Here is a 22,500-nt window from a genome sequence, read left to right as displayed (position 1 = left end):
ATTCCTTCCTTTCTCCCTTTCCCTGGTATATCATGAGTCTTGTATCACTGTAGTATTTTAATGTATTCATTTTAGTTGGGCCAATTTCTAGATTTCTTTACCCTTCATTATCCTATTTTCTTATTGCCCTGAAAAGCCTTAACTCTGAATATAAGCAAAAATTAAAGTATGTCTGTTGAAGAACAAACCTCACAAAAGTTAACAGTAGTGATATTAAATGAATTTAATATTTATTTAATATTATTTAATAATATTAAATTAATTATATTATTACTTATAATAATATTTAATTATTATAATATTATTTAATATTAACGAATATTAAATGAATTTGCTCTAGAAAAAGAAATATGGCTAACTTAAACGTACTTTCTTCTTAGAAAAAGACCACTTAAGCTTTGTATTTCAATAAAAGAGGAGATGATAGGTTATAACGCCCACTTAATGAAAGTGTCTTAGTGTTAGCTGATAAAAATGTCAAAGTTAACATTTTATCGTTCTTATTAAATGTGTGGCTAATCAGAAAAGAAGTAACTCTGTATTGGTATTAAAACACATAGTTTAAAAGATGTACGGAGGATAAAAACACCCATTAACTAGCACAGCACCGTTCTCATATTGTATGAAATGAACCACACTTTTTTTTTTTGTGGGGGGGATACACTAAAATTTATAAAACATTACTTACATTACTGTTGTTCTTTTCTCATCTGAGAAGTTTTGAAATTATATGTTCTGCTTTGCCTTTTGAAGTGAGAAAATTAATAATGAAACAACATGTCTTCAGTGTTTTCTTGTGGTGTATCTATCTCCAGAGTTCTGTAAAAGAGGTTAAAAAATGTGGTGTGAAAATTTTGCATCTTGTTGGAGTACGTGTAATTTAATAATGAAAGGTGAGTAGTGGGGACAAAAAGTTCATAGGAGTGACAGGCAGGAGTGTCACCTGTGATTGGAGTGCTCCACAAAGAAGGAAGTAAGACTTGAGCTGTGGCACAAATTAGGGTAGGGCTGAAGAAAGATAGGAAGAAAAAACGAAATGGGTGAAATTTTTTTTTCAAGGCAAAAGGAATGAGCTAAGCACTAAATCAAAAGTATTTGTGTACTCTTAAGGAGCAATGGTCAGATCAGTTTGGCTGAGGTGGAGGGGCAGTAGGAGGAAAGCCAGGTGTATGGACCAGGAGTTGGAGTGTAGAGAATTTTGAATGCCCAGATGAAGGCATTTTGGCCTAATTCTGTGAACACATGTAATAATTAACAAACCATTGACAATAGAATCTGATGAAGTAAATGTGTGGTGTGTCCAGGGCACTATTCGGAGCGTAAGGCTCATGACTGCTTCCTGAGCTGTGGGGTTCCTTTAGGTCTTCATTTAGTTTCACTGGGAGAGTCAGCCATCACCACTCATCTGGGCATCGCTGACCAGATCAGGGACAATCAGGAATTCCCTGGGGTTATTTTCCTTTAAAAATGTATTATATTTTAATGAAAATGTCGTTTTTTGTTGAGTCTAAGACAGTATTGATTGATTTACCTTACTTACAGTACTGCTAAGAAAAATGCTATTTCATTGACCCCGTACTTTCTTTTCATTGATTGGGAGATGGATTCTAATTTCAGTGATGTTAACAAAGAAAGTGCACCTTTGAATCAATGAAATGCGATATTAGCCATTAATGTGATTGTGTACAATATAATGGCACTTATATAATTGCAGTAATAGTAGTCTGGAGATACTGGTGGAATCAGATGTGTTATGTCTCCCCAGTTTCCATACCACAAATTCACTTGTTCAAGGAAAACGTGTTCTGTGTTTGGTCTCGGTTATTTGGCTGCGAGTAAGACTTGGCCTCCGTCGAGAGACCTGTGGACATGTGTGGTCAGTGCTATGAACTGGGGCCAAGAGAAGAATGTGCAGGGTACACAGGATCCACCAGCTGGATCTGGGCAGGCATGGGGTGAAGGGCATTTCAGGCAGATGGATTTTGGAGGTTATCCAGGAGAGATCGAAGGAAGCCCAGGATGAAATGGGATTGAAGTTGACCTGCTCCCAGATTAGTTTAAATATGGTGCTTTTATAAGCCATATGATGCTGTTCCTACTACAAAGGGACCTAAATACTGCAATATATCGAAATAACTACTTAGGACTCCACAGGGGCTCTTAGCATTAGATGGAAGAGGGGAGTCTCACTTAGAAAAGTGAAACTACTTCTAGTAACTTATCTTTAAAAATAACCCAGTTTAGGAAATAGTTTGTACACGTGATCATGAAAACTGTAGTCTGACCAGCTGCGACCTTTCTGCAGGAAGTTTGTGAACAGAAGGGATTTGGAAGAGCTGTAGCGTAATGGTGGGAGAGGCTTCCTGAGCCAGCCTACCTGGGTGTGAATCCTGGCTTCGCCACTCACTTGTCCTGGGACCCTGGCTAAGTTGTTGAGCTTCCCTGCACATTTGTAAAATGGAGATAACAGGATTGTGTGGAGATGAAACAAGGTAAAACCTATAAAGTGCTTAGAGTAATTCATGACCCATAGTATAGTTTTCACTCTTTTGTAGGTATTGTTTATCCTCCATTATCCAGGGGGTAAGGAAAATTAAATCTGTCGTGCAAGTGGGTCAGAGACAGTGCATTAGGTTCTCCCCTGGCTTAGGCAAACTGTCCTTAAGTCGATTGGCCTTTTCCTCCTACAATTTTCCACACTCAGAACAGCAGGCAACCTTCTGTTTTAATTCATCCTTAGAGTGGAAAAGAATTGTCTTGACAGTAACAATGTCATGAGCTAAAATCAAAGGGTTCCTGTGTTCTCATTTAATCACTACAGAGGAAGTCTATGGTGAGTGTGCAGTTTCCTTTCTATACCTAACAGAAACAAGCCAAAGCTACCCAGCCGAAACGTGGTTGAGCCAGTGACAGTCTTTTCTGTACATACACGCACGTACCTCATGCGAATCTATTTTTGGAAGCTGGGTGATGTGCCTAGAAACTTTGCTCCTAGTGCATTATTTCAAAGGTTAACAATTGTTTTGGTTTTCTGTGTCCTGTGGGTTGTAATTCTCATCAGAAAGTTTGAGAACAGGTTACTCCTCTACCTACATTCAGAGTTGATCTTCTTTAGTCCACAGTTCCAAGGGATCTCATGGTGTGACGTAGTAGCTACCATCCTCCCTCTGTAAAATCTGTGGGAACCCTACTTTGATCCTGAAGGAAGTCACAGCAATTTATTTCATTCCCCTTCAAGCTAGTCTGTAACTGCAAGAATGCAATTTTGTTTAGAAGGAATTTTGTTTATATGGAAATATTTTCTTGTTAATGTAACCTTTTAGGAGAAGGATACTGTATTTAATCTGAGATTTCCATTTGTATAGTTCTCTAGAAGTCTTTCAAATTAACCTGTTTTTAGACTTCAGTATAGAAAAGAAACCCTTTTTTGACTTACTGTTTAAGTGATATGATTACTCTCTTGTTTCCAGTTAGATAAGTAAATTATAACGAGCTAATTTTGGCATATAGTCAGATGAAGGAGTTTTCTCAACCAGACAGACTTAGCAACATTTTGTTAGTCATTTAGAATACAGATAAATGATTAATAGTTATGTCCATCTTTTTTCAGTTTTGACATTTCTTTAACCCCCATTGATTATGACGTGTATTCTCAGGACTGTGGAATATAATTATACCTTTTAGAAAGCCATATTGAAATGTATTTTAACCTGATGACAGCAGAGTCACCTGAGATGCAATGATAGGATTCTTCCTGCGTGGCCTGAGGTTTGGGCTCTTTGAAGAGTGTGAGCAGGGTGGTGTGTGGGGCACTGGAGTTGGACAAGATTAGAGCAGACCCTTCAGAGTGCATGTATCAAGTACTGGCTTTGTTACCCAGTTTGTATACTTTACTTTGGTCTGTATTGTTTTATCTCTTAAGTGTCGTCCAAAGCTGCTGTAGAAACGGATAACCTTTCAGTTGGTTTCAAAGAAATTTAATGAGTGGCTTTGAAGTGTTGTCCTGAGCCTGAGAGCAAATGGGAAGCATAATGAAATCTCTAGGATAGCAGAGCTTACCTTTAGCAGTGCTCATTGCTTGTCGTCGTCACACGTGCTGATTTTCAGCTATGACCTTTCCATGTAGCAATGTGAAGGAACTCGCCCAACTAGCCTTTTTTTTTTTTTTTAGTAGTAAATAAAATTCTGTACATTTGAGTCCTTGTTCTGAGGGTGACTAGGTGGGTGACTTGGCAAGGTCATTTAACCTTTTGGAGTTTCTGTTTTCTCACTGTGAAATAGAGCTCATGATTACCTTACTACATTGTTTTGAAGGTGATTTATTCATACAATAATACTTATATTGCTTTCTTTAATCAGAAACATACTAGTCGCAACGTGGAATTCTCCCCATTTTACAGATGAAAAGCTTGAGGTTTAAATAAGGAAAATATAAAAAGTTTATGTTTTTGGAATCTTTTTGCAAACCATAAAGCCCTATGTGAATGCCAGGTATCAGTGTCAGATTATGGTACTCTAGAGTCCTTCACGCGCAGGTTGGAATCTGAGTTCTTTGGTAGCTGTGTGACATTATACACATTACATAAATGTTCTGAAATATTTTTCCTGGTCTGTAAAGTGCCGTTAATGATGCATGGTTTTTAACTAGAAAGTTGATAGTGATGTGGAGATTATTTTTCTTTAATTATAAGTTCATGGTTTTCTGTTGGACATCATAGAACAATTGCGATTTGCTTTAAGATCTTTTATTAACTGCTTTTTAGAAATTGGTATCAGTTTGCAAAATAGCTCATAAAAGATTACAGTTGATAGGAAAATTCCTGTTAATTTCTTCCCTAAGTACTTTGAAAAATTCCCCCACTTATTAAGTGATTTTGTGCAAGTAGAGCTGCTTAGTAAGACCTGTCTTTGTAGTCATTTCATGTGTGTGTGTTTGCAAGGAGGTATTTTTAGATAGTTTAGCTGAACAGCAATCTGACGTCTTTAGAGGAGACATCAGTTCATTATGTGGATACAAATTCTATGCTTTCAGCGTTTATATACCAAGTCTTAATTTAAATCTGTTCTTCTTGCCATTTCTAACGAAAGAGACTATATCATGGTATGTATTCTGTTTCTTCCTGAGGCTAGGCTTGCTGGTTAACCTTTGCTAACAGAAATGATCAAGGTAATAATGTCTTTATTTGTTCACAACTTAATATAGATCATGGAAGCATGGAATTTGGGGTCTTGTTTAAATATCCATTATGCTATACAGTGTTTTTCTATCGCTGTGTGATTCAGGGGATTTAAAATAGTCATTATGGAGCTCAAAAATACCTCTTTCTTTTAAGAATAGCAATTGAAAAGCCCAGGATGTGGGAATTCTGTACTCTTTACATATTGCTTTATCTGTGAAAAAAAAAAATGTCCTTTGCTTTGTGAGATAATGTAACGCTGAGCGTTTAAGAGGGCCGCGGTTATTGCTTTCTGGTTGCCCTAAACACAGTGTTTATATGAAGCTAGGATAATATCGTCTTTTATCTGGGTCTTTTCATCCCTCTCGTAGTTCAGGGGAAAGAAGCTCTTACGGCTTAAGTAAATGAACGTGAGTTGTTGTGTCACTTGTTCGCACAGAGTGCCTTCGGTTCATATTCAACACAGAACTTAGGTGTTTATCTTCCTAATTTATCATAGCTAATTCGGGGAGATTATTCTTACAGAAGCTCAGAAGTTGGTTTTTTAAAATTAATTTTCAAACACGTCTCTTCTTTATTCGTTTTCCAAAATTTAAAAGTTATAGGTACTTGATGTCCTATGGCAAAGCCTGAGTGAAAACTTTTGTTATTCATTCAAACGTGTTGTCTTCGTGATGTGAGACATTTCAATTGAAAAGCACCTAGGATTTAAAGCCTGGTTTTTATTTGTTATTATTTGATAACTTGTAGACCCACTGGGATTTTGTGTTTTCATTACTGCAGTGGAATTCCTCATATTTTTACCCTATGTTGCAAACATGAAGCATTATCATAGAGAGATAAATTACTTAACACCAGAGAAGGACAGTCTTGGGTAATCAGGTTAGTAATGGGCATCCATCTGGAGATGTGGAGATTTGTCATTCTGCAGGAAAAAAGCACATGAGTAATATGTATGTGAAAGGAACAGAGAAGACATTGTCGTGATATGGAAAGCAAAAAGAGGAAATCCTAAAGCATTTTTTAAAAATCCTTTCTTGTTCTTAAAAATTAGTGCTGTTACATAACCATTTAAGAATTTAGCCGAAGCCTGATATTAAGTGACTCAGATGCCTGGCTTCCTAATGATGCTTCTTCACAGTGAATTCAAGCAGTTGCCAGATTTCTAAGCCATGAGTTCATCCCCTCTCCCCTCCCCACCCCCCAATTGCGTGCAATAAAAGCTGAGAGTCTGTTGCCAAAAGAGGTGTTAGCACTGAAATTCTTCTATGCCAAGTGTAACATATTTGATGTTAGACTGCTTCAGGATGAAATCATCTATATTTCAATTTAAGAAAAGTGACTACTTCATGTTAAAGTTTCTTTAGTGAAAAGTAGCATAAAAGCTCCTAAACCTGACTTCTTTTGGCTCCTGCTCCTCCTGCCCTTTGCACCTCCACCAGAAGAGCAGTTGTTCTTTCCGAGTTGTCTTCCCCAAATCACGTGACGGAGAAAGACACCTGGCTTTTTCTAACACTATGACATAGTAGTGTACTAACCATATCAACTAAATATGCTTTCCTGTAGGCCAAGTAGTCTCCTGCATCAGCACTGACTCGGAGGGAGAAGCTTATATGAGCTTCTTACACACATAACTCTGAGGACCCCTTCAGGAATTGTGAAACTGAACACTTTAAGAATTCCTTCTTAAGGACTTAGTGACTCTAGCCACTGTGGGGAGGATTCAGGGTGGAAACAACTTTAAGGATGTAGTTAGCAACACGTGTGTGAGCACGCACAGGCGCGCGCGAACACACACACAAACACACAAAAGCACCCATACTCCCCCATCGTCTGCACAGAGGTAAGTGAAACAGCACCCTGGGAGGGGAGACATGTAATGCTGACCTTCTCAGGTATGCGTTCCACTAAACACCCTTCTTCCTTTACCTGAATTAAACGTGTTTACATCTTCAGTTTTTGTTCTGTTCCCTTCAGAATATCTCACAGATTTAAACCGTCATTAACTGTAATAGATAGAATATGTAGAATTCCTGACAATTGTATAATTTATCACCTTTCTCCCCCTTTCACCGTGTAAGTCAGTTATTCACCTTGGAATTGAAGATGTCTTCTTTTAATTTACTCTGCATTGAATAGGGGTTGTTTTCCAACTTCATTATTTTTCATTTCTTATTCTCCACTTTTCCATAACTGGAATATATTTGAGTCCCCAGTTTTCCATACTTGGTAAGTGTCTTAGTTATCTAGAGCTGCTGTAACAGAAACACCACAAGTGGATAACTGACAGATTTATTCTCTCACAGTGCAGGAGGCTAGAAGTCTGAATTCAGAGCACCAGCTTGCAGCGAAACCTTTCTCTCTCTCTTGGCTCTGGGGGAAGGTCTGCGTTGATCAGGATAGCCTCTTCTGAGCCATGTCTGCAGACAGGCCTCTCTCTGGCCCTGAACCCCTCAGCCCAGCCTCTGCCGTTCTCGGGCAAGTGTTACAAAGCTCTTTAGCTCTGCAGATAAGTGCCCAGAGGCTCCCCACTCTACCAGGAAGCCTTCTGCCTGAAGGCATTCAGCTCTGTCTCTCGTTCAGAGGGTTGGCTCCTGTGCTGTCCTGGTTCTGCTGCCGCTGTTTCTCTGCTGCCATTTCTCACCATCTTGCGCCATCTCTGGTGTTACAGCTTTCTTTCTATGTCTGCTGGTTCTAGGAGGGTCCCAGCACAGGGACCTCTGCTCCAAAGGACACGCTTTATTTACTTTTCTTCTTCTTGGTGGTATTGAGGTCACTCTGTCTGCTTGCTTCTCTCTCCTTTTATCTCTTGTCAGATAAAGGGTGTGACTAAAGTAAGGGAGTGACTTGAGTAAGGGTGGTAAGGGTGACTGGGGTAAGGGTGGAGACTTGAGTCATACCCTCTAGTAAGACTCAAGATGTTTCCCATGCTAATCTTGCCTCATTAACATAACGGACAACTCATTCCCAGATGGGACCATAACCACAGGCGTACGCATTGCCATTGAGTTAATTCTGACTGCTAGGATTTACAACACATCACAAAATGGAGGATAATTACATTAGATCGCAAAAATGGAGGGCAACCAGGCAATACTGGGAATCATGTCTTAGCAAGTTGATACATATTTTGGGGGGGACACAATTCAGTCTTTGACAGTATGCATTAGAATAAGGCTTGTTCAGCCATACATGAAGACACGCTGTTGTAGTTCATAAGCACCAGAGAATCACAGATGCCAGAGCATGGCCTTCACGGGAAGAGGACACAGAACTCAGTGTGTTTTGTTATTGGTGTCTTGGCTACTGTTAAGTTTCTTTTGATTCTCATTTTCAGGTGAGTTCTATGAATTGAGATGTAAAAATGAAGGATTTCTCTCAGGAGGTTTGTTAATCCTATTGATAGAATTGAAAGCATTAAATAACAATTCAATTGCATAGGCACATTAATTCAGATAATAAACTTGTAGCGAAGTTCACACCTCACGTACACTTTTATGTTTATCCATTTGGAGGGGATACTAGGTGTTTTCTCAAGTTCTTTATAAGAGTCCTTGAGCATAATTCTAGATGGTTAGCAAACTTTACTTAAAACTTGACTTGAAAACATAAGTGAATTCCTATTTTACATTCTAGTTGGGCATCTTGATCATCATGTTTTATTTATTTATGCTTGGAGTCAGGATCGACTCCACGGCAGTGGGTTTGGGTTTGGAGATTCAAGCTGTGCGTGGAAACTGGTCAAAAAAGTAAAAGAATTAGTAGCTCTTGAAAAAGAGGTGGTAGGAAAGAATGACAGAGCAGATGATGGAAGGCAGGCAGAAAGGAAGAGGATGGGAGGGAGAGAAAAGGAAAATGGTGAGTGTCTGCACGTACTCCTGGGGTGGGGGGTTGCTTTTAAACAATGCATCCAACCAGTTTGAGTTCTGGGGTGGCAGAAGGATAGCGTCTGTAACTGGATGACTTTGAGCACTAAAGCCTCCTCTGGGAATAGCTCACCAACCCACTGATGGGCTACTCTTAGATTCCTGATACAGGAATTTTACAGCTGGAAAGACCAGTGCCTCATATAGGTAATTAATTGGTAGCTAACACACGTAGTGATTTCAGCAGGCCAGGCAGCACTCTAAGCACTTCATGCCCATTAATTAATTAATTCAGACCTTATAACACAGGCTTTTCATAAATGATGAATGTATGGCCTTAGACTGTATCTCAGAGAGAAATAGGAAAGGCGTACTGCCTCTGATTCAGAACTGCAGCGATGATATGGGGAAACAGTATTTGTTTGGATAAATTCTTAGTGATGTGTATTAACATGGAGTCAGTTTTCAGTCTCTAAGTGTGATATTTAATTTAGTCAGTGGTTTGAGCCCACCAGCTGCTCTGCGGAGGAAAGACGTGGCAGTCTTGTGATTACAGCCGTGGAACTTCCCTGGGGGGAGTTCTGCTCAGTCCTGTAATGCTGCTGTGAGTCAGAATCAGCTGAACAGCAGTGGGTTTGGCTTTTTAGTGTTAATCGAGATAAGCTCCTGGGAGCATTGAATAGAGTCCAACAATAACCCCAAATCTGCGTGTTCTGTTGTAACTAGTACTTGAAGTGAAGGGATTCCAAGGTCAGGTTAGTTTGAGGAATGTATCAGTTAAATAAATTTCTACCGATAATGGGGATGTTTTTGTTTTTGGTTTGGTTTGATTTTGAAATGGATTTCTCAGAGACCCTAAGATGATAATATGCATTGTGGACCAGGAAACTCTTTTTCTTATAAAACCTGTTAGAAACAAACCTTCCTAGACCACCCCCCCACCCCCCCCCCCCCCACACCCCTCCAGCGTTCTAGTTGGATTAGGAATCTGGTACCACAGAAGCTGGGTTGTCTTGGTGATTCAGTGAGGGGGGGGCGGGGCCCACCCTGGTCTCTACTAAATTATCACCGGTTTGAAGAATATTTACTTATTGGTGTCAGAGACTTAAAGGCATTCATACTCACTGCATTTATGTTCAAAATAGTTCATTAACTTATAATTTAAAGATACTATGAGATTTATTAATAAATCAGTGACTATCAAATTCCTGTCCATATATGAGACTTAAGTCGAGTGTTATACTTTCTTCTTTAAAACTAATTTTGGTAGCATCTCTGTCCCAAAGAATAAAACAAAACAAGCTGTTATACAAATGATACACACACACACAAAAAAAACTCAAACTCGTTGCTGTGGAATCGATTACAACTCACAGCGACCCCATAGGACAGAGTAGAACTGCCGCATATGGTTTCGAAGGAGTGCCTCATGGATTCGAACTGCCGACGTTTTGGTTAGCAGCTATAGCTCTTAACCACTCCACCACCAGGGTTTCCAAATGACACCAAGGTTTCATGAAACTATGATCAGTTTTAGGTTTATGCTTACTTTATGCATTTAAGCATCTGATTTAAACTTGTTTCTTGTGTAGTTAGCAGTGATTGTAGTTCAAACTATGATTTCATTATTTGCCAAACAGTATACTGTTTATTACAGTTGTGATTCACAGTATATTTTTAGGTTGCTTGTTCCAGGAAAAAATTGAGAAGTCATAGATTCATATAATCAAATATTAAAATAAAAATATTTAAATGATAAAAATAAAAAGACTAAGTCACAGATTTCTTTGAATTGTATTATTAATGAATTGTTAGGAAATGTATTATTTAATTACTATTTGATTATATGCAGATAATTACTGTAGGTTGTCTCACCTTCACAAAATTTTTTTTTTCAACAGAATTTGTGTTACAAATGGTGGCTACAGTCACACAGTAATTCAGAATCCCTTTTAATCTATAATTTAAATAATCTATTTATATCAATAAATTGTTATATCAATTTAACAGGTACTTAGTAAACCTAGAAAAACTTGGAATAAGTGAACCTTGAGGTCTTTAGCATGATGTGCCTCTTTGTATATCTTATGAAAACTGACTGACTCTCACCCAGGGAGGCTCTGTGTCACCCTAACGCCCTTTGGTTCAAACGCGGGTGTCTGTCTGCCTCTGACTTCCAACCCTGCGTGGTTCATTTGTCTATTAAAGACTCCTCCTCCCCTAAGCATGGGTTCAGGTCTCTATTCCATTGGCGTGCTGTGGTTGGGCCAAATCAGTGCATTTCAGCGCCTTTCCCCTTAGCTATTTGCTTTTCTACGACTTGTTCTATAACCTTGACTGATATGTACTGTTAATAACATTTAATAATGGTGTGATCACAATTTATGAAAAAAAGATTTTTTATAGGTTTTTTTTTTCTAATGGACTTAAGTTTTCTTAAACTTGGCATCTGTTCTTAAATTTCTTAAAGAAGCATTTTATATATAATTTAATGTGAATTAAATGCCTCTTTAAGAAGTGTAAGAACAGATGCCAAGTTTAAGAAAACCTAAGTCCAAGAGAAAAAAAATTATATATGCATTTATTTTCATTTTAAAATATGCTGCTCTTCAAAGAGCAGAGGAGGTGGCGGACAAAAACTATGTTTGGAAAACTATGTTTATTTTTTTTAATCACTCATAACACCTATCACAGTGAATTTTGGGGTAGTTGAAATTAAGCTTGGAATCGGAAATATCTTATTCACCTTAATATTGCCAGCCCCTACCAAAGTATCTGACATAGGAGCTCCATGTGTTTATTAAATGGAATTGAAATTTTAAAAGTGAAAATATTTCTTCTTTCCCTTCAGACAGTCTGTGGCTCTGAACCTAAAACAGTGGTGTATTCTGATGTTTGTGGCTCTCGGTAGGTGCGAATGAATAGATTGTGACCTGCAAAGGCGGGATCTGTATCTCTGCTGTTGTGCTTGGTGCTTCTGCAGCTCTCCGTGCTGTCAGCACAGTGAATGCTTAGGAAGGATGGCCAGCTGATGGAGGCTGAAGAGAAGAGAGTCCTAGAGACTTTTAATAAGTAGTAGTTTAGTTTAGTGGGTGAAAATTCAGTACAGAGTTATGTCGTCATTTGACATTATTTAATTTTTTAAAAAAATTATAATATATGGCACATAGCAAACTGAGTCATGTTTGTAAAAGACAATCAATAGAAATCTGTTTATTAGTCTGTAATTACGTGTATTGATTGATGCCCTTTAAAATCACCACGCCGTAGAGTCCGGTTTCCCAGGTGAGTTCTGCAGTTAGTGAATGAACTAGGTTGAAATGTGACCAGGAGATGAAGGGTCGTTATCCTGGTGTTGGACATGTTGTTTATTTTCATATCCCCTGCTTAGCTCTGTGTAAATGCGCAGTCATGAATACATCTCCGCAAACTTCTACCTTCAGATTGTTCCTGCAGATACTTCACTAGTCTACGTTGTGAATAAAATATATAAACTCTGAATTTAGAGATATTTATTTACCTGTTACCTATTGCTTATTATGAGTCAGAATTGACTCGACGGCACTGGGTTTTTGGGGTTTTTTGTTCTATTGCTTATAGGAAAATTGTTATTCCCCTAAACTTCATATACTATTTCACAATATCTTCAATTATCAATTTTTAAAAACCACTCTTAGTGAGGTAGGTCATGGGTGCAGTGATATCCCACACTTAAATTAACATCTCACTTCTCTGGTGTCCCTCAGCATTTGTGCTTGTGTCCATTGATTTGACATCCTATCATATACCACCTCCTAACTCTGTGTTTAAATCTTTGCCTTGTATAAATTGTCTCCCATGAAGTTAAAATTTTTCCTTTCTGAATAGGTCGTATGTAAATATTGCTAAATCTTATCTACTTACAGTGGGATTACAGGGCATAATGTCTTCAGGTCTGAATGATCGTGGGATATAAAATCATTTTGTGTTTTTGTTTGGAACTTTGAAGTTTCAAAACCCATTGTCTGATCATTGTCATAAACCTGAATTCCCTCCCTTTTGAGGCTTATTCTAAGCTGTGCAATGGCATTGTGGGTTTTTTCTTTTTTTTGGCGGGGGAAGAACGGGAGGTCGGAAGGCCAAAGGGGAGAAGGAAATATTGCTAAAATAAACTCTTATTTAAGTATTATTTTAACAGTTAAGCTTTTATAATTGTTATTATTCACTAGATAAATGGGACCAGTATTCATATGGGTTTGTTACAAGTTGGACCCTACTTGACGGAAATGGGTTTAGTTTTTTTTGGTTTATTCAGGCAGGAAGAGAGAATGTAATCAGTGTTACATGATTCTTGTTAGAATATATTTTGAGACATAAGGTGTACTAGTCATTTTTTTAGTCATTAGTATAATAAGTTTGATACTATGGACAAATACAGTATCCTTTTTAATTCAAAAGAAGCAGGGATAACTTTTAAGAGTGTAAGATTATTAAAGACACTGTTTCTTAATGCCTTATACTCTGATTAGCACAAATCAAGAAAAAAAAAGGGCAGGGTAAATACTTTTTGAATGAACAAATGTGTGAAGTTTTTTTTTTTAATGCATATTCTCTGATATATAATATGGGAGGTGAGAGATGAGAGAATGTTCTCCGGTGTATAATATGGGAGGTGAGAGGTGGGAGAATGTTCTCTGATATATAATATGGGAGGTGAGCGGTGGGAGAATGTTCTCTGATATATAATATGGGAGGTGAGAGATGAGAGAATGTTCTCTGATGGGAGATGAGAGGTGGGAGAATGTTCTCTGATATATAATATGGGAGGTGAGAGATGGGAGAATGTTCTCTGATATATAATACGGGAGGTGAGAGGTGGGAGAATGTTCTCTGCTATATAATATGGGAGGTGAGAGATGAGAGAATGTTCTCTGATATATAATATGGGAGGTGAGAGGTGGGAGAATGTTCTCTGATGTATAATATGGGAGGTGAGAGGTGGGAGAATGTTCTCTGGTATATAATATGGGAGATGAGAGGTGGGAGAATGTTCTCTGATATATAATATGGGAGGTGAGAGATGGGAGAATGCTCTCTGATATATAATATGGGAGGTGAGAGGTGGGAGAAGTTTTGAGAGATGCCGTGAATCAGTTTGTTTTAATAGAGACTTTTTATTTGAGGTTTAAAACATGAACAGAGAGAAAATTGGAATTCATGTATATGTGTATGTATAGACAATGTTTTCCAGACCTTTCTAGATTGTAAGTTCTTTGAAGGCATTCTTTTTCTGTTTTCTCCACTGCATTTTATCAATTCTAAGATACTCAGGTTTTTTTCACATGTAAACATGATTTGGGCATATAAGAACCTCTGTGTTTATTGACACAAAGTTGTGTTTGTGATGGCTAGGAAATAGTAGCAAACTAATTCATACATTGATGTGTAATTTGAAAATTATAGCTCATTGGGTTAATCACCAAAGTCACCCATTTAAGCATTGAATTTAGTAGTATTTAAGGTTTATTGTATGCCCATATATTTAAGCATTTAATTTTGTGATTCTTGATGAATAGAAAAGTATCCAATAATTTGTGAATTTTGAAAATGAAGAATCATTCCTAATAACACTTTTGGATAAATGGTATGAAATGGAGTGCAAATGATAATTGTAAAATGTCTTCTTGGAGTGCTTAATTCAAATTGTGATCCTGGTTTTTCCTGCTCCTTCCGTAGCTTCCTGCGGATTTCACAAAGCTGCACCTCGCTGACAGCCTCCACCCACAGGTGACCCACGTTTCCGCCAGCCATTCAGGATGTAGTATCACTAGTGATTCTGGAAGCAGCAGTCTTTCTGATATCTATCAGGTAAGAAGATGTTTTCGTTGTCATTTATTTCATTTTTGTTTATTCCAAAGAGTTTTATCTAAAAAGTAAAATATATGTGTGTATGTTTTATGTGCATATAAATACATAAAACATTACTATTTTATACTACACATGGACATATAGCATGTTGTAGGTCTCCATGAGTTGGAATTGACTTGATGGCAATGGGTGTGCTTGTTTTAGGAAGTAGAATTATTGATTAATTGTGCTTGGCTTATTTCTTAGCAGTTTTCAGAACTTTAAATAGACTGGTTGCAATGAAATTCTTTTTCTTAACTTTGTTTTATTGACTTGATTGTAGATATACTAGAATCTTTCTTGACTAAAAAAAATAGGGGAAAACTTCACGTTGTGCTTTTATGATAATTTTTTATTAAAGTCCTAAGTATGACAAAAGACAGGGATTATTAAAATTTGATCAAGATATTTTTCTTGTGACTTTTTAAATTACCTATAAATTTGGTTTTGTGTTTAAAATAAATTCTTGGATAGGAAAGAAACTAGAATTATGGGATTCCAAAATGTCTTAAAAGCAAAATAATTTTAATTTTTAAGGAATTAGTTCGTTGGCTTAGTAAACGGAAATTTTGGAAAAGTCACTAAAATACAAGAAAAAAGATCCCTTTCTGGGCCTTCACATACAAACTATTAATAATAGATTGTTTCTAACAAAAAGGGCATTCAGTATATAAAATACAGTTTCTTGGCTCCTTAGGAGTTGTAACATGAGATGATCATCAAAGTACCTCTCTTTAGGAACACTGTAGTTATTCAGGATCAGTGGTGTATTCAGGCTGTGCTAAGTTTCTATTTTTAAAAAATTACAAAAAGTAGCTAAATAATTAGAATATTGTCTGATCAAAACATATTAGTTCCTAAACTTAATAGATCTCTTTCAGAAAATAAATGTTCTTTTAAGAGGTAATACATTAGGTAAATACTTTTCTATAATCAAGGGTGTTATAAGAGAGCTTCCTGATTAGTAATTTAATATTTTAAGCAGCCCCAATGTTTTGTTGTCTGTCTTTCTGTCTGTCTCCATCTATCTAATCTAGCTAGCTTGCTAGCTGTAGCTACAGATGCAGTCATTTGCAAATTCTTGACCAGTTAAGAATCTCATTATTTTGCAGTAAGAAATACAGTTATTTTGCTCTTTAAAATAATTGCAGGTTTCTACTTTGAGCCTTTAGGTATTAATTTGTAATTAACTCTTTAGGAAGTTTTCAAATGTTAGAGGGGGAAAAGGTAATGGACCAGGGTCAGTTTGCACAACCCCACATATACTGCCTATTTCTAGAAGTTGCTTTTTTAAACATATATTTCAAGAGTCTCTTTTAACAAAAGAATCAGCAATGTAAGTAAAAGCTACTATGCTTACGTTAATTGAAATATCATGGCAGAGCCCTTGACCTCTAAACTTTGAGGTGATTATGCATTTTGAAGATGTGTGGTAGAAACACAACCTGAGATTGTAGAAACTAATTGCTTTATTCAAGTATCTACAGACTTGAATGGTTCTTACAAAGGGTAAAGTGATGATAGGAATGAAAGAAGTTGGTTATATAATTGACAAAGACATAGTCTGAGGGGGATTAACCCTTATATATGGTTACTTTCAGTAGGCTGGGATAAGGTCATGAGTAAACCCTTGATGGCAATTCTGCTGTCCCCAGCCACCATCACAATATCTGAGACTCTAGAGTGTAGATGAGATTCTTAATTGCTCCGAAATGGAGCTTGCAGGCTGCAGCCTGACTTTGCTTGAAGTAGAGATAGAAAGAGAGCTCTCTGTGTATTGTTTTGATACATCTAGTTGAGTTTTAAGGCTGTTCATTTTAAAAGTGACAACAGGCATGTAGCCTGTGGATTTGTATCCTTCGTAAGGAAAAGTCCGTAGATGAATCCTAAGGATTGAGTCGTTGACTTTGCTAAACTTAGCGTTTTAATACCATTCTCAATAGACCACTTCAGTTATTTTTGAATCAGAAATTCTTAAGGTCAGAGGAAATCGGACAGATGGACCTGTTCAACTACTGAATCCTCTGGTACTTTCCTTGCAATCAAACATCTAGTTTAATCTTGAACAATTCCACAGAATGGGTAACTGTCTTCCGTGGCAGCCCATTTAATCTTTGTACAGCTCTGACTCAAGAGGACCTTTATTAATGGTTGAAAGTTGTCACGTCGAAGTGAGTGTAAATGCTCATGAGGTGGACACAGGTTGAAGTTGTATGCTATGGACAAGAGAGAAAGGATAGAGTAATGCTGCGACAATAGGAGGAGATGAGTTTGAGACAAAGCAAAATGACAAGTCTTAATAGAAGGAACACCTCTTCTGTTCTAACAGGGACAGATTCTGGTGGGTTTGTAATAGGGAGTTTGTGAGCTAAGGGTGTTCTGTCTGATGGCTTCTATTTTCTCTCTGAAGAGTTGAGTTCATTTGTTAAGAGTGAGCAGATTGGAGAGTGGAGAGTTTGAAGGAGAAGGTTTTGAAATAGTAGATGCAGGGAGTGGGAGAGCAAATTGACCAGAGAAATTGAGGCTTACTTGAGTTGGTGCCCTCAAATACATGGTGATTTCCCTCTGCCTTGCTAAGTAATTTTCTCCATAGTAAGCACAAAGAAAGCAAAGATTTGGCTTCTCCCAGAACTGATGTTTTGCTAACTGAGTGTAATACAAAGGCAGATGCAATGACATGGCAAGCTCTTTCCAGCTGCGGAGCTTTGCTTTTGCAGCTCTTCTGCCTGGAATGTCTTCTCTTAGCTTGGTCCTCTTCTGCCTTGGTTGCCAAGTATCACCTCTTCAGAGCATTATTCCCTTATGACTATGTAGATTAGTGCTTACATTTTGGTTCCTATCCTTTATAGTACTTTGTTCCCTCCCTGGATTCTTAATTGAAATGATTGTTACTTACTAGGTTGTTCTGTCTGCCCATTAAAATAACATATCCAGGAGAGCAGGGAATTTGTCTGTCTTATCTTTCTTTACTTTCTCTCCAGAGCCTTGTAGAGTGACAGCGAATTGTAGACATTTAGTCAAAATGTGTTGATTGAATGTAATTGAAATAATAGATTGAGGAATATAAGCTGGTGATGAAAGAATGTGAAGACAGGTTTAAGGTAGATATAGAAGAAGGCAGTAGAACCCAGAAGACTGGAGACCTTGATTGAGTTGAAAAAGGCTTATTATGGGAGTAGATGGAAGCAAGCTGAAAGAGTAGGAAGTTGTTGGTGAAAAAAAGCAGGGTGCCCAAATTAGTGATATGAGATAATACCATTTCCAACCATGATAAAGTCCAGGATAAATGATGTGACTATCAGAGTGAGTGGCTTAGGTGGACTGGAAATGTTGTTTATTGCCTTCAAAGTTGGCCTTGACTCATGTCAACCCCATTTACAACAGAACAAAATGTTGCCTGGTCCTGGGCCATCTTCGTGCTTGAGTCCATTTTTTGCAGCCTTCTGACCTAAGGGGCTCATCTTCCAACACTTTATCAAACAATTCTATTGTGATCCATAGGGTTTTCATTGGCTATTATTTGGAAGTAGATCACCAGTCCTTTATGCCTAGTCTGTCTTAGTCTAGAAGCCCCACTGAAACCTGGGATTTGCTGATACTTAAAGTACTGATGGCATAGCTTCTAGCATCACAGCAACACACAAGCCACCACAGTATGAGAAAGTGACAGATGGCGGGGACTGGAAATAGTTGTACACAAATAGGTAGATTAATAGAACAGAATTCAAGCAAAATGGAACCCAGGTGTAAGGGTGTAATATGTAATAGGGGAAACCTTGCAAATCAATGAAGAAAGGGATAGATTATTCGATAAATGGTCTTTGGGGTGAGGGGAGTCATTTATAGTCTCACTTTATATCAAAATTAAGATAAATTCCAGATAAAGAGTTAACAAACTCTTAAAGGTTTAATAAGTGACCAAAATTTTTTGAATAAATAATTAAAAGATCAATTAACAAAGGTTTAAGGTCAGAATATAACTCACTTATACAAAGTAATATGAAAAATTACTCAGTTCCCAATATATAAATATGCAAAGGACAGGAGAGTAGGTAGTTTACAGAAGAGAAAATGCACATATCTGTATCTTAAAAAAAATATTAAAATGTATTAGTAATTTAGTATATGAAGATTTAAATAGGAAACTATTTTATCTGTCAAATTAGCACAGATTTTCTTATGTAAAATAATATAGATAGCCCCTGTGACAAAATTCACAGTAGGACTTTAAAGCCTGGAAAGCAGCCTAACAATTTACATTAAGAGCTTTAAAAAATGTGCCTCCCTTATGTACATAAAGTCTCTATTAAAGAAAAAAAGCACTGATAGTATAAAATTAGGGATAACAGATTCTGTTAGACTTAAAACAGGAATTTTATTTATCTCCAAGTACATGTTTATACTTTCCACATGTGCATGGCTTGGCAGTTCCCAGTCACCTTGTTGTCTCACTTCAGTTAGCATCAGTAGTTAGCTTTTCAAAGCATTCAACTTTCTAGCCTAAATTTGTATCAGACTTGGGCTTATGTGCTATTTGGGTTAGTTACCTGTGTTTGAAATTCTGCACAAATTTTTCTTACATCAAGGATACTTATTAAGCAGGCAACCTTAAATATGATTTGTTTGGAATGTTCAATAATTAAAATGTTCTTTTGCAAATGATTTTAAAATGCTTAGTGGTAAAAGGTATGTAATATTTAATTTTTATTTAAATTAAATTAACACTTTCTTAGGCCTTATGTCATTTGGTATTTTCTCGTTTTTTTTTTCATTTTTCGATATCCTTTTATGTGCAAAATAGATGGCTTAAATAGCTGTATTTAGAACATATTTTGTGTATGATTAAAGCATTCAGCATTGATCTGAGAATATTGATTTTTTAATCTTGCTACTTAAATATTAATGTGCAGCTAAATCTATGTTAGGCTATACATGGGAAAGATAAATTAACTTAGTACAGGAGTTACTTGCCTACCTGAAAAATAAGAGCTTTCTGTTTCTTCCAGAGACCAGATATAATCTGATAACTTTTCATGTGGAGTATTTATGGGCATATCTTTATTTAGAATAAAAAATGTAGAGACGAACATTAATCTTGGTAGCATTGTAGTTTGAAAAAAGGTAGAAAATAGCAAGTGTTTTCTGTATGTTTATACACAAGTAATGCATTTTTAGTATTTTAAAACTTTTTATCTCATATAACTTAGCAAAGCAGAAAACATTACATTTTTTTTCATGTTAACTTTATGAAAACAGTCTATTGAGAAAACTTTTCATAATACCAGGTATTTAGTATTTTTTGGTCAGATGTGATTATGAATCCTGACACCATTACCTGCTTTTTTCCTTTCCTTTTTTTTTTCCTTTTTCCTCCCATTTTTTCTTTGTACACTAAACAGTTTATTTAATTCCCTCAAGTGTTTTCTCATCTGCGAAAGTAGGGGTAGTAGTGCTAACGTGGTGAATTGACGGGGAGATTAATTACTGCGTATTGGAAGCATGAAACACAGCGCAGGATATGTGGTAGTCATCTAACCTGGTGCCACCATTGTTATAATTTACAACAAGAGCCACTGGGCCAAAATGTAGTGGGTGTCGTTAGCCTGAGAGAAATTTACTTTAACAGTATGTAAGGGGGCTGGCGTTTAACCAAGGTTTGTTTTTTTTTTTAGTCAAATTCTGTGGGTATAAATTGTGTGCAAGGCTTATTGCTGGGATAGGAAGAGATAGAAAGTGTGCAAGTACTGAGATAAAATATATATCCTCCTGAGGAAGGGACTTTTGATCTAACCTTGGACTGGATTTTTTCCCCCTTATTTGACCAAAGAGTAGTCCTATAAATAATGAGAAGGTATATATCCGGTTTGCAGAATAAAACTGGGCTCATGGAAGTTAAGTGACTTGGCTAAAGTCACATAATGAGTGGTAGAGGTGGGATTTTTTGGTTGTTTACCAGCAAATATAAATTCAGTAACTGGTAGGTCTCAGGCATTTTTCTTAGGTTAAGTGTTCCTTTCTCCTGCAGATCAGTTTATATTCACTTAACTCTGCTCAGTCTCCAACCATCTTGTTTACAAGACAAATGTATTATGAAATTAGTGCATTCCTGAAAAGTTGAGTTCTATTTATAGTGTGTCGCTGTTGTTAGTTGCGTTCATGTCGATTCTGACTCATAGCAACCTCATGTGTGCAGAGCAGAACTGTTCCATAGGGTTTCAAGTCTGTGACTTTTTAGAAGCAGATTGCCAGGCCTGTCACCCGAGGCACTCTGGATAGGTTATAACTGCCAACCTTTCGGCTAGTAGTTTAGCACTTAACCATTTGCACCACCCAGGGAATTCAGCAGTAGTTTAAAATAAAATGGATTACGGAACACATGATTTCATTTTAAATGAAAATCACCCTCCCAGTTACTGGTTTAGTGAATTTTATTTTATGCACAGTTTGTCTCTTAAAGAATGGTATGCATAGAACAGAAATGGAAAACAAGCCATGATTGTTACATAATGGGGCAGGGGTGGGAGCCGGGTCAGTTTTAGAGAGCTGAGTTCAGTTAATATTTTGTTCTTTAGGCAGAAATATAATTCACTTAAATGATAATTTCTTTGGGATCGTATAAAATGTATTTTTATGTTTTAGCATATGTTAGATACTAAAAAAATATTTTTTAAAGCTTTAGTAATATAAATATGTTATTTAAATGAAAGGTTTTCAGTGTTTTGGCTTTTTTTCCCTCCCATCTTCAATAGTGTCTCCTCTTTGCACTAGGACATTGTTGAAGGATGGGTATATGGAGGACTGATTGCCCAATGCGGTATGTCTTTTGATTTCTTGAATGCTGCTTCCACGGGTGTTGATTGTGGATCCAAGTAAAATGAAATCTTTGACAACTTCGATCTTTTCTCCATTTATCATGATGTTGCTTATTGGTCCAGCTGTGAGGATTTTTGTTTTATGTTGAGGTATAATCCATACTAAAAGTTGTAATCTTTGATCTTCATTAGTAAATGCTTCAAGTCCTCTTTACTTTCAGCAGCAAGGTTATGTCATTTGCCTGTCACAGGTTGTCAGTGAGTCTTCCTCCAACCCTGATACCATGCTCTTCTTCATATAGTCCAGCTTCTCAGATCATTTGCTCAGCATACAGATTGAATAAGTATGGTGATAGAATACAACCCTGATGCACACCTTTCCTGATTTTAAACTACATAGAATCCCCTTGTTGTATTGACACAGCTGCCTCTTGGTCTATGTACAGGTTCCTCATGAGCACAGTTAGGTGTTCTGGAATTCCCGTTCTTCACAATGTTATCCATAGTTTGTTGGGATCCAGAGTCAAATGCCTTTGCGTAGTCAATAATACGTAGGTAAACATCTTTCTGGTATTCTCTGTTTCCAGTCAAGATCCATCTGACATCAGTAATGATATCCCTCATTCCATGTCCTCTCCTGAACCCAACTTGAATTTCTGGCAGTTCCCTGTCGATGTACTACTGCAACCATTTTTGAATTATCTTCAGCAGAATTTTACTTGGGAATGATATTAATGACATTGTTTGGTAATTTCTGCA

The 22,500-nt window shown here is 37.0% G+C and overlaps 1 protein-coding gene across 14 annotated transcripts in view; it reads left to right on the top strand.

Annotated features, from left to right (window-relative positions):
• RAPGEF2 (Rap guanine nucleotide exchange factor 2) overlaps nucleotides 1–22,500 on the top strand; it is a 304,930-nt gene that overhangs the window by 227,678 nt on the left and 54,752 nt on the right. For all 14 annotated transcript variants that reach the window (XM_049905401.1, XM_049905405.1, XM_049905397.1 and 11 more), the window contains one exon: nucleotides 14,759–14,890. In XM_049905401.1, the coding sequence (XP_049761358.1) occupies nucleotides 14,759–14,890 (132 nt within the window). The remainder of the gene's footprint in view (nucleotides 1–14,758; nucleotides 14,891–22,500) is intronic.

Source organism: Elephas maximus, chromosome 13 (assembly GCF_024166365.1).
Source record: "Elephas maximus indicus isolate mEleMax1 chromosome 13, mEleMax1 primary haplotype, whole genome shotgun sequence".
Lineage (NCBI taxonomy): Eukaryota > Metazoa > Chordata > Mammalia > Proboscidea > Elephantidae > Elephas > Elephas maximus.
This window is presented reverse-complemented; position numbering and strand designations above follow the sequence as displayed.